This window comes from Aethalodelphis obliquidens, unplaced genomic scaffold (genome assembly GCF_003676395.1).
Source record: "Aethalodelphis obliquidens isolate GAN/ISIS:26980383/991018 unplaced genomic scaffold, ASM367639v1 scaffold63, whole genome shotgun sequence".
NCBI classification, from domain to species: Eukaryota; Metazoa; Chordata; class Mammalia; order Artiodactyla; family Delphinidae; genus Aethalodelphis; species Aethalodelphis obliquidens.
Genome location: NW_020838007.1, coordinates 3,781,699 through 3,794,801, shown reverse-complemented (window position 1 = coordinate 3,794,801; position 13,103 = coordinate 3,781,699). Strand labels below are relative to the sequence as shown.

At 51.3% G+C, this 13,103-nt stretch overlaps 1 protein-coding gene across 30 annotated transcripts in view; it reads right to left on the bottom strand.

The window, feature by feature from the left end:
• The window catches only part of MPPE1 (metallophosphoesterase 1), a 28,232-nt gene that overhangs the window by 13,747 nt on the left and 1,382 nt on the right, over positions 1-13,103 (bottom strand). For 17 of the 30 annotated variants that reach the window (XM_027088663.1, XM_027088676.1, XM_027088680.1 and 14 more), the window contains 5 exons: positions 8,225-8,887; positions 5,255-5,628; positions 2,672-2,780; positions 990-1,093; positions 328-402 (listed from right to left, as the gene is read on the bottom strand). In XM_027088663.1, coding sequence (XP_026944464.1) covers positions 328-402; positions 990-1,093; positions 2,672-2,780; positions 5,255-5,550 — 584 coding nt within the window. In that variant the 5' untranslated portion in view covers positions 5,551-5,628; positions 8,225-8,887. The other 13 variants (XM_027088662.1, XM_027088678.1, XM_027088679.1 and 10 more) reach the window with 7 other exon arrangements.

The window sequence follows — 13,103 nt, the reverse complement described above, 5'->3', positions numbered from 1 at the left end:
CAACAGAGCAAAGCCTAAAATCTGGTGGGGGTAGGTGTGCTGCAGAGCTAGCTGGGCCAGAGGAGCCCAAACTGGGATTGACAACAAGGCCAGCTGTGGTTCCCTGGGCCCCCTTCCCTCTAGTGCACTGTCAGAGACGCCCACTACATGTGCCTTCCTCTCCCACATGCACGTCCACCGGGCACGAAGAAGGTGCCGGACGCTTAAAGAATTTAGAGATAAGAAGCCGATTAATCCAATGATCTGGGACATGACCATCGTGTTTAAACTTTCTTAAGGAAATTCAAGTTCTAGGGGTCTTCATAAGAATTCCCAGATGATACTCACTTAATTCCTTTCCAAGAAAACAGCTTTTCAGGGTTGAAAACTTTCTCAAATCGTTTTATTTTGTATGTGTTCATCCTATGTTCAATTGTAAAAAGAAACAGATTTCAGAACGAGCCATTTTAAGACATCTTAAGAAGTATCATGAACACAGAAAGTAACTTCCGGGACCTGAGGGCCTGACCAGCGCCCTTCGTTCTGAGCTCCCATGGGCCCCAGGTGGGAGAGGTGCCACCCCCACTGCCCCACCACTGACCAGCCCAGGGCCTGGAGCCTGGGGCTAGCGGCTTCGTCCCCAGGGCCCCAGCTTCCTCACTGGTACAGTGGGTACAGTAATAAAAAATACTAGGTAAAATAAGAGATTAAATGTACAGAAGTACAGTGCTTCTAACAGGCTGGCACATCAGAAGCACCGTGTGAACATTAGCTAGTAAAGCCCAAATCGTCGTTTTCTGATTCCCGGAAGAAAACTGGCCACGAAATGTAAGTTTCAAGTTAGAATCACTCCAAGGCACATACAGATCAGCCGTGGGGCAAGCGTATGATGTGCAGGACAGCAGTCCCGCCCATGTGGAGCCCTGCCACGTGACCGCACAGGTAAGGCCCCCCAGGCTGGGCAGGCAGGAAGGCACAGCCGTGCACAGGGGCCTCCTCTGACCACTCACTGGTAGTGGAAGCCGATGTCATGGTTACCGGCCACGGCCCTCAACTGCACATGGGGCGGGTGTCGGAAGATCTTCCAGAAGCGCCCCACGTCGTCCGCCCAGGCCTGTGGGGAGAAGCACCACCGCTGTGGCCCGGGAGCCTTCCCTGCCCTGTTTTGAGGGTGAGGAGGTCACTCCCGCCCAGATCAGACGTTCATAAAGCCATCGTGTGGAATTTCTAACATTCTTTTCCCAAAACTAACTTAATATTTTAACTATTTAATTTGATGCCAAATTTTAATGAAATGGTGTTATCTCCCCAAACCACCTGCTTCATACACCACTTCAAGGTCACCTGACGGCCACGCACAGACCCCAGGCTGAGTGAGGATGCCCGCAGATCTGAGCATGTCCTAAGAACGGGCTGTGCAGAAACGTCAAGTACACTGTGTGTCCCCCCAGGATGAGGACTTCTCTCTCGAGACTTCTCTGACTTTAACTGTTAAAGCTTGAGAATGATGCTTGTTTAGTTCTTATTTTTATTAAGCCTAAAAACATAAACTGGACAAACACTCCAGGCTGGACAATACCTAGTTGAATAGTAGTCAACTTTATCCTAAAAGTTTTAAATTTGGCCCAACCAAGGGAAATAAGCTGGATAGAGATTCCTTCAACACATTTACAAAGACTTTAACAAATAATACTTAAGGTTAGAATAACATAAAATTAGAAAAAGATAAAATGTTCCCTTTGACTTGCAAAACCAACATCTATATCCAACCTCATTTTATAACTAGCTGCTTTTTACATACAGCATTTCCATTGTTTCATAATTAGTTCTGCACTAGATCACAACAAACACTGCAACCCTATGAACACTGGGTTTCTGTCATACCTGGACCAAGACTTTCTTTGTACAGCTTAGGACCGTCCTGCGAAATTTCAATGAATTTTTTAAAATATCTTCCAGGGGACTTCCCTGGTGGTCCAGTTGGTTAAGACTGCACTCCCAATGCAGGGGGCGCGGGTTCGATCTCTGGTTGGGGAACTAAGATCCCACATGCTGCATGGCGCAGCCAAAAAAAAAAAATCTTCCAAAACCATTAGTGACAGAACATTTTTAACTAAGCAGCGAGAACAGCTTTTTTTTTTTTTTCCCATTAATCCCAGGAATGTAGTAGGCAAAGCATTCTGACAGCCAAGGTGAGAAGGGCCTTTCTCTCTGGTTTGTGGAAAGGTTCACATCACCCGGTCTCGGGCCCGAGGGCAAAGGAAACTCCCACCAGGGCCTGGCTCTCCCCACCTTCCTCAGAGGAAGGAAAATGAGAGGAAAGCAAGTAACCTGTACATAGCACAATCTCATGATGTAGCCATTCTATTTTAAGAGCCTAAAGTCAAGCTACGTTTCAGCATGTACTCTGTAACTCCGGGGACAACTGAAACGCTTCCCTCTTGCTTACTTTTCCCCTTCCGAGAGCTTCGTGGGAAGCGTCTGGCTAACCCAGGTGTCTCCTACACAGGCAAACCTAAGATGAGCCGACCTAACTCACAACTGTCATTGACACAGAGCCCAAAGACCTCAGGACAGGCCACACACTGTTCATGCTGGAACCTCCGACCCACGGCCAGGGCTCCACGACTCCCTGGGCTTCCTATGCTGGACCTCAGCACAGGACCAGGGTGCCAGGGTTGCAGGGTCCCACCTGGGAGGAGCTCCACTTCCCTTCGTCAAAGACGTCTCCCAGGATGAAGACGACTTCAGGCTGCAGCAGCCACAGTGCCGTCTGGAAGGCTCGCTCCATCTGCCACTCCCTGGAGGCCAAGAGAAAAGGAAGGGTCAATCCACTTCTCGGGCAGAGCTACATCCAGCGGACGGTCTGACAGGCCATTTAAAATGTGAACTAAAAGGTCCCCGCTCCTTCTTCCATGGCCCCCCTTGCTTGGAAGAGCCAGGGTCCCCACCTGCTTCACTGAGGGGGCAAAGGCACCAGGGGACCATCAGGCTGCCCCTCCCACCACCGCAGGGACTGCCTCCCTGGATGGGACCCTCAGACCAGCCCCACCCTGCACGTGAAGCTGTCCCTCCTTCACCAGAGCCCAGGGGCCTGGGAGGCCTGGATGTGGCTTCCAAAGATGCCAATGCCAACGGACACACAGAGGAGATGCAGCACAGGGCTTATTGGGGGAGACGAGAGACACAGCCCAGCATCAGAACTCCCGGAGGAAGATGATCGCTCAGAGCCTCGGGTCTGCAGCCCATCAGGCCACAGCCCAACACAGCGCCCCCCAGCAACCCGTGGTCGCCTCGCCAACGCTGCGTACTGCCTTTGATTCCTGGTTTCTCTGTGGTCAACGAGACAGTGAAACCTGCTTTCACGGATAGTCACTGGATGAAGCGAGCGGGCACGGTGCCCATACTGGTGGGGCTTCAAATCGGCAGCGCCTGCCCCGCCTCCAGCTCCCTGGCCAACTCCGACTCCACCACTGTCCTGTGATCCCAGCTCCTCTCCCCTCCCAAAGCGGGCGTTACGTCTGGTGCACAATAGAGGGGACGGTAACTGTCCGTCAGGGGAGACTGAGGCCAAGAAACCTCTCTGCGTGGCCACTGCTTCATCCAGAACGCCTCACAAATACACACCTTGGTTTGCCCTGATTTACTGTTATTCACCCTGGCGAGGAAAGCGTGTAGAAGCAGCAGAAGGAGGACACGGCAGGCTGCTCGTGGGACTGCTCATAAACAAGGCTCCCTAGGTGAGGCCCAAACAGAGAACCTGGGCCTCACCCTAGCCCTGGTCTAGCTCATGCCTCCTGGGGTTTAAAACTCTGAGGAAGAAGGTACAGCAGCCCCGCCGTCCATCCCGCCTCCTTCGCCCACCCTGGGGACATCCCAAGCACTGGAGGACATTCCCACCTACAGGAGTAAAGGCCTGTCCAAGGAGGCACAAATGAAGCCATGGTGACGAAAAGGTGCCAGGGACAGGGCCACCAAGCCAGGAATTGCCTTCATGCCATCAAGCACAAAGGCCAAAGGGTGGAAGCAACCCAGTGTCCAGGAACAGATGACAAATAAACAGAATGTGGTCCGTCTAGACAGCAGAGTAAAACTCAGCCTCAAAAAGGAAGGAGATCCTGCTACCTGCCACCACACAGATGGACCTGGAGGACGTTCCACTCAGTGAATCCAGTCAGACACAAAAGGACAAACACTCACTGTGGGACCCACTTACTGAGGGACACAGAGCAGTCAAGTTGCTGGAGACAGAAGTAGATGGTGGGGGATCAGGGCCTGGGGGAGGGAAGGGGAAGTCAGTGTTCAGTGGGGACAGTGTCTCAGCTGGGGAAGATGATGAGGTTCTGGGCATGGATGGGGTGACAGGTGGACAGTGCTGTGAATGTGCTTAATGCCACCAAGCTGTGCACTTAAAAATGGTTAAGATGGTAAGTTTTACATTATTTGCATTTTACCACAGTTAAAAATAACATTTTTAGGAACTTCCCTGGTGGCGCAATGGTTAAGAATCCGCCTCCCAATGCAGGGGACGCGGGTTTGATCCCTGGTCAGGGAACTAGATCCCACATGCATGCCGCAACTAAGAGTTCACAGGCCACAACTAAGGAGCCTGTGAGCCGCAACTAAGGAGCTGGTAAACCACAACTAAGGAGGCCACGAGCCGCAACTAAGGAGCACACGTGTTGCAACTAAAGGAGCCCACGAGCTGCAACTAAGGAACCCACCTGCCACAACTAAGACCCAGCGCAACCAAAAATAATTAATTTTTAAAAAATTTTTTTAAATAACATTTTAAAAAGCCTTCCAATGAGAAAACAAACTAAGCCAAGCAGGTCTAAGCTGTCCCCAGGGAAACAACCACAATCTGCTCCTCCTCCAGTCTCCCAGAGGGGCAAACCCAAGGGCTCAAAATTTCACACCAGAGAGGTGAGGGGGAGAGGAAGACCCCTCCGCGGACCTCGTCCACATGGCCTGTGAGGTTTCCCGTATGAATCCACTTGCAGACAGGGAGACAAAGGAGCTCAGAGGCCTGATAACTATTTCAGAGCCACAGGACCCAGACCCACACCCGACTCACAATCCTGGGTCCTTGTACGTAACAGACACTCAGTGAATAGTAAGTTAAAGGAAAAGCCAAATGCCCCAAACGTCCTTCTTTGAGGAGAAAATAACGAACGCGTCCGTGAAGCCGTGAGGCCCAACCCGTGGGGAGAGGCCGACAAGCCTCCAGCCTACGGACCCACAGAAAACCCTCCGTAATTTGTCCAGCCCCTACCTCCGTAATTTGTCCAGCCAGTGGCCTCTCACAGCCCCGAGCAGGTGGGTGTCAGCCAAGAACATGGCCCTGAGCACAGGCTCAGGGGTCCCGAGTCCACCGGCATCCGCGGGAGTTTTCACTGCAGGCCAACTGCACCGGAAGATCACTAGGTAATAGATTAGAAATTCACAAAAGACAAGCACAGCAAAGACGATGGCCGTGAGTCTCAGCAGCACCAAGCCCCTCCTCTTCAGTGGACGGAGGTGCTGCCTCCCGGCCCCCAGCCGGGTCGAGGCCGTGTCCTCTGCAGCCATGTCAAATCCACGAGACTTCCCCCAAGGAAACTAGACTCCTGGCCAGGGGCAGCTGGCGCTGGTGTCTTAGCCGAGTACCTGCAGGGAAAGGAAGAGGACCGGGTGATGTGTGTCCCTTAACAAGCCACTGTCACTAGCCCTCCATTAAGAACTAGCAAGTTCCAGAACCCTATCACCTTCCCAGATAAACAGGACTGTCCTGTACTTTCACCAGGACGACCCACCACAGGACTTACAGATAAGGGAAAACAGTGGCTTCCTAGGCGGTCTCTACACCTCCACATGACAGGATAGCGCTACTAGAATGATCTTCCCACCAAGATGACAAAGTTTTTTTACTACTTTAGAAATCATGAGATGGAGGGAGTCTAGGGAAGGATGTTTAAGGTGCAAGATATAACAGGAAAAGTCAACAATTAGCAAACAGGTGCCAGTTGGCTCCCAAAAGGATGCCCACCTACCTCCTCAAAAATCAACAGGCCGTAGCCCCATGTAACAGTGTTGCCTTTGGTGTGAATTCTCCACTTTTCTACACGGCTCTTCCACAGAAGAAGTAGACATTCACAGACAAGGTGTTTCCTCACTGGCTCAGGGTTGGGGTCTGATGCAGCCACAGCCATGAACACCGCGTTGGGTTACACACATTCCCACAAACATGGGTTTTCACCTGCACATCAGCCTTAAACTCTAGATGGCCTTCCTTTATAAGACATTTATGTGCGGTTGTCTCTCTTCGGGAACCTTTCAAATGTTCACGGGTTCATCTGAATCATAGATGAACTTTGCATCCATTTTTGACACATCTGACGAGAATGTTGATGAAAGAGTGGCCTGAGGTGGGTTTTGAGAGGTGGCCTTCCACTTTAGGTTCCTCCACTAGTGCTCAAGACCAGGATTCTACAACAGGCGGTGACCTGGAGGCCACAGAGAGCTCAGACTCGGGAGAAGCCCCAGAAGGCAGGGGGAGCTGTGGAGACACCCACCATGGATCTTAACTGAGCCAATAAATACAGAGTCCTTTCCAGGGGGGTGATTTTCTAGGATGGATCTAGGAACCTTCATATGGTTGACAACCAAAGGGACAAGGACACTCATTCTTTTAGGGCTTAAAACAATCGCCGCAAAGGCCGGCTTCCAGAATGTGCGCACCTGCACCTGTACAAGCCCAGCCTACTCCACAGTGGGGTTTATAACACGCAACTCCTAAGACGTGGAAAAACAGCAAAACCTCACCTAAAAACAAACACGGGCAAACGTGTATGCTGAGCCATTAAACAAAAGCTTAAAACACAACCCAGTGTTGAAAATACCAGAAACAGATCAATGAGGAAGCCGGCTTGCGACGACTGAAATCATGCTGACGGCTGTGGGGCTGCACTGCTCAGGACTCACCTCCACAGGCGGCTTTTTAGAAACGAGGAAATGACGGGCAGGTGCTTCCCACCTCCCCATCCTGTCCCGTGTCTGCCCGCGAACCGCATTGTTTATAGTAAGTACCCGATGGGAGAGGGAGCAGGGCTCAAAGGCTAGATTTTAAACACGTCCCTTGGGACACAGAGGTCACAGGCAGCCGCGCATGTGACCTGGGATCACGGAAGACGCACGACGCACGACACACGACAGCTTTACCCCCAGGTCTGGGCCGTCAGTGATGGGAGCCAGCCCTTCCCCTCTGACCTGGACTGTCCTCCCCACCTGTTTTCTCTAAGGAGAGTGCAGAGTGGCTCTGAGGGTGGTAGCGCCGCCTCGTGACGTGTGGTCACCCGACGCGAACCTCTGCCCACACGGCCAGCGCTTCCTCGGATGGCACGAGGAGGAGGAGCAAGTCCTTTTTGCTGCCATGCACTCGTCACGGTCACACCTCAGGTGTGGACAACCGTCAGTGTGACTCGGGGCACGGACTCTCTGCTCGCTGATAAAAGAGGGAAAAGCGAAGGGACTCGAAGGAGTAACGAACCCTCTCAACACCATCAGCCTCAGCCTGGACTCATTCAAATGGACCAAAACCACTTGCTCTCACTGTCCCATTTCCTTTCAAAGTCCTAGAATCTCCTAAAATCCTAAAAGCCAAGGCCAAAACAGCAGCTGAAACTTGCTAGACCCTAATGTCCCCAACCACGAGGATGAGAGGGAGGGAGCCCCAGCCCTGGGGCTGGTCTGGAGCCTTCCGTCAGCAGCCTTTGCTCTGTGGGTCCCAGTTTCCCAAGAGAAAACCCTAAGGACAAAGTTAAATGGCTCCTCCACACCCACTGCTCCGTCAGAGAACCTTGTTCCCCACGGCATGGTGACAGAGACCTGGGAGCACAGGGAGGTCACACCCCGGGGGGAGGACACAAGAGCACGAGGACAAGAAGAGACACGGTGGGTTTGCACCGTGGGCACGGGGGACCCCTCCCAGCCCGCCCTATGCCCCACAGCTGTCAGCTTAGATAAGGGCCCAGGCAAACGGGTCAGAGGGCACAAGCCGAGCCCTGGCCCTTCCTCAGGCTTCCGTGTTCTTTCTGCCATAAACAAACAAACTACAGGACTTAGAAGGAAGGAGGGGGGGAAGGGGAAGAAAGGAAAGAAGGGGGGCAGCAGGCCAGCCAGAGGCTGTTGAGACACATTTTCTGGAGAAAACCCCAATACCACGTGAACCTGGTATAATGTGATCATTAAAAAAAATAGAACTCACCATCAGAGTGAAAACCATATTTGACAGCTTCTTACACCAAATCTTTCAAACAGAGTTCCTTTTTCTCAAAGCTTGGAAACTGCTTTTCTTCCTCTTTCCAAAACTCACTGTACCATCCATCAAAGTCGTGTTCCTAACGCTGTCTGCAACGTCATGGCCACAGCCCACCCCCTTGACCTTCTGAAGTGAAGGCAGTGTTTAGGGCTGACACGGTGGGGGAACCAGGCCAGGCGTGGCTCTGAGCCCCACGCCAGGGGCCCAGACGTCACTTCCACCACGGCTGCTTTCTACGGCCCTCTGCTGGCTCCTAGCCTGCGGCCAGCCTCAGGGACCTGGCTGCTGCTCACTTCCGGGCCCGGCTCGAGGGAACCTGCAGCCATGGGCAACCAATCACTACCCTGCGGCCGGCGGGGCAGGGAAGAGCGAGACGGAGCAGCCCTGGCTCTTCTTCCGGTGTTGCATCCTCCATCAGATCTGTGAGAATCGACCGCAGCTCTGCTGGGGGACCTCAGCAAGTCCCCGACCCTCCCTGGGCCTCGCGGGGTCAGAGCACCTGCCCCCACTGCACCCGTGGAGATTAACAGAAATGTTCACAAAAGTGTTTTTTTTTTTTTTTAAAGTAAGTCTTTCTATTGTTGACAGTAAAATTAACCAACAGTCGATCTAAGGAAAAAATGGAAAATTTTATTCAAGCCAACCTGGGAGATGCTCTTTTGTTTCTGAGACAAAGAGTCACACATCAAATGTATCACTGACAGTTTACACAATCCAGACCTGCATGTACAAGCAGTGAGTGGTGGGCCGTCACGGTCCCTTACAAGTTGAAGAAGGAAGGTCACCCCATAAGGAGCTGTGACCCTTGATGAGATGAAGAAGGAAGGCCCTCTCTAAGTTAGGAGGGCTGGTCAGTGCAGGTGCACAGCACACACTAAATGGGGGATGAGGCCCAAATGGGCAGAGAAAAATTTTGTATCTAAGGTTTTCTCGCCTTACCATAAAATATGAATTATATTTCATCCCTATGAGGCAGGCTACTCAGGACAAGATTAGCGTCAAGCTCACACCCTGAGGGATTCCCGCAGGCTCGGTCAGTGGAACCCAGCAGGTCCAGGGAAGGAGGGCCAGTGACTGGAGGGTCTGGGAGCCATGGCCGCCAGGCTGACCCTGCTTCTCCATTCATTCACTACGTGGTGCTTCTAACGCTTCACACCTGAAGCCCCCAGACCCTTGCCTCACTAAAAGTAAACCTTATGTTTTATCTCAACCATAATAAAAACCAGTGACTTAAGATCCCCACAGCTGTTAGGGAACCACTGACTGAAACCGCCCGCCCTGCCCAGGGAGGATAATGACCGCTTGCATGATTTATCTTACAACAGGAGGTCCTGATAAGGAACACAGACTGACAAACAAGCTACCAACAGCCAGAAGAATTAGGGAGAGCCCAAAAGAAGGCAGGAGACGCCAGTGTACAATATGTCCTGCCAACCTCTCAGAAACCCTCACGCTGGAAACCATCTTGACTGAGACGCCTGCACTGCCAGGAATTGGACCAAATACAGGCACAAGCAAAATGACTGGCCATAGAGGACCTGGGGAGCTAAACCCATTACCATAAACCCTGAGACTACAAGCATGTGGCAGAGCAGGTCTCCTGGGTTCCCTTACCCTGCTGCTCTCCACCTGGGTGCCCCTTCCCACTAAAGTCAAGTCTTCTGCTTCATCAGTACATGTGTCTCCTTGGACAATTCATTTCTGAGTATTAAAGACCCCACCCTTGGGCCCTGGAAGGGGTTCCCCTTCCGGTAACACAGCCACAGCTTGAACCACCAAATGCTACTGTCCCTTTCATGTCCAGGCTCTCACAAGTGAATGGAGAGAAAACGTGTCCTTTCCTAGACTAAGCGACAGGGGGTCTGGTCCCTCCCAGGCGCAGATGCCACTGTCCCCTCCTGCCTGATCAATAAACACACGAAAAAGATGTGTTTATCCATCTGTATCACCAGCCTGTAAGAGGAGGAAGTGGGAGGTTATGATAAAGACTATATTCTGTGTGTTGTCTTCTTGGGATTAATGATGAATAATTCTGTCCATATTAGAAGCTTTCCTCTGCGTTAGCGGTTTGGGCTCAAAAGGCAAAATTAATAAAATGTTATTGTTTTCACTCCCCAAGTTCAATTTGTCAGTTTTATTAAGCTCAACAAATTTAACCCATCAGGGCTTCCCTGGTGGTGCAGTGGTTGAGAGTCCGCCTGCCGATGCAGGGGACACGGGTTTGGGACACGGGTTTGTGCCCCGGTCCGGGAGGATCCCACATGCCGCGGAGCGGCTGGGCGCGTGAGCCATGGCCGCTGAGCCTGCGTGTCCAGAGCCTGTGCTCCGCAAAGGGAGAGGCCACAGCAGTGAGAGGCCTGCGTACCGCAAAAAAAAAAAAAAAAAAATTTAACCCAGCAGGAAAGCCATACAGGCTCCCGACACAGCTCAGTGTGGCCTCGGATGAAGGGGCAGACTCACAGGTCTAGGACCCCTCCTGGCTTATCTACATGTAAGAGGCCCTGCTGACCCCTACAGGGCTGAATCTTGGTATTTTGATTTCTACTACACACACACTTCTTATTCCTGACAACACAGACGACAACAGTATAAAAACAGCTCAGTAACATCTACTGAAATGGAGCAGGACCCTATGGGGCCCACTCCGGTACAAGGCCTTTCTGTGTGCCCCGTTTCTCGTTTGTAGGAAACAGGCTTCACTCAACCTCCTTGACCTTTCCTGAGTCCCAAAGGGCAGATTCAAACAGTTACTAATCAGGAAAGGGAAGGAATGCAGAGACAAGGAAGTAACAGTCTAGAAACAATAGTGCAGCCTTGGGGCAGGGTCCTCAAGACGCAATAATGACTTTGAGCTCTTTTGCAGAACTAAGGCTCCCACACAGGTGGAGGAAGGCAACTTCAGGCTGAGCACAAGATCCCTGGAGCCCCGCCCTGCTACCTCCCCACCCACCAAACAGAAGAAAGCCACACACCCTGCACCCTCCCCCCAAATGTTGCCTATAAAAACTTTTCTCTGAAGAACCATGGGGAGTTTGGGGTTGTAGAGCAGGAGCCACTTGTCCTCCTTGTACTGGCGCCTTTCCAATAAATACCCCATTTTCCTTCACCACAATCTGGTGTCAGTAGATTAGACCCAAGTTTGGTTCGATAACACTACTATCCCAGAATTTTTCAAAAAGCTAGAAGAGACTCATCACTGGTTTATAAAATCAGTTTGGTGGTTTCTGACCCAAATTTTTAAAAATAAAATAGAATAAAACAACACAGAAAAGACAAGCCTGTAGGGCACACTGTGGAGGAAAGGCAGAGGAAAGCTTTGAGCTCCGTTTTTCTGTACACGTGCCTGTGTGCACTGGCCATGACATCAACAATACTTCCTACTGCACTAGGCTCTCGGCTCCCTGCACAGGAACCCAGCCCATTTATCTTCATGTCCCCCCCTCTCACGCCCACTTGGTGCCTGCAAACAGTAGGTGCTCAATTAATGTGTGTGGACTTAATGGCTTACGTTTAGTTTTATTTATTTTCCCGGGCATTTTAGAATTACAAACACACAGCGTGGCTGTTTCAGTCCATCATCTCTCTTTAAATGCACAACAGTCTACCCTCATCACAGACACAAGAGGGAAAAGGACAGAGGCTGTTCCTGCTCCTCTGAGTGGGAGCCAGGCAGGAACGTAAAGACTGGCAAATGCGTGCCCAGAACCATCCTCTCACCAGCCCCAGTGTGGGACTCAAACAGAGGAAGAGCCCGGGCAGCTCTCTGGTTGGTAGGAAGTGATGACAGTCTTCCCCAGCCTCTTTGGAGTAAACACTTTCTTCTAAAAGGGAAGGACACAGAAGTGCTTGGAGCTCCTGGGGTCTCCCCTAAAGTCTGGGGCCCGGGTGATCCCAACAGCCGGGGAAGCCCACACCCCAGTGTGTTATTTCCCAGCAAGTGATCTCACGCAAGTCACTCAAAACAAAACAAATAAAAAAGGGACAGGATGGTTATTATCAAAAACAAAACAAACAGAAAATAACAAGTGCTGACAAGGATGTGGAGCAATTGGAATCCTTGTGCACTATTGGTGGGAATGTAAAATGGTGCAGCCAATGTGGAAAACAGTACGGTGGTTCCCCCCCCAAATTACACATAGAACTATATGATCCAGCAATCCCACTTCTGGGTACATACCCAAACGTATTGAAAGAACAGACTCAGATATTTGTACACTAATTTCACTGCAGTACGTTTCACAACGGCCAAAAGGTGGAAGCAACCCAAGTGTCCACTGATGGATGAATCATGAATAAACAAAATGTTGCATGAACATCTAATTACAATGGAATATTATTCAACCCTTAAAAAAGGAAAGAAATTCTGATACAGGCCACAACATGGATGAACCCTGAGGACAGTATGCTGAGTGAAATAAGCCAGACACACAACAACAAATACTGTACGATCTCACTTATATGAGCGCCCTTGGACTTCCCTGGTGGCTGGCTCAGTGGTTAAGAATCTGCCTGCCAGTGCAAGGGACATGGGTTTGAGCCCTGGTCCGGGAAGATCCCACATGCCATGGAGCAACTAAGCCCGTGTGCCACAACTACTGAGCCTGGGCTCTGGAGCCCACGAGGCACAACTACTGAGCTCACATGCCACAACTACTGAAGCCCACGTGCCTAGAGCCCAGGCTCCGCAACAAAAGAAGCCACTGCAATAAGAAGCCCACCCACCGCAGCGAAGAGTAGGCCCCGCTCAACGCAATTAGAGAAAGCCTGTGCGCAGCAACAAAGACCCAACGCAGCCAAAAATAAATAAATTTATATATGAGGGCCC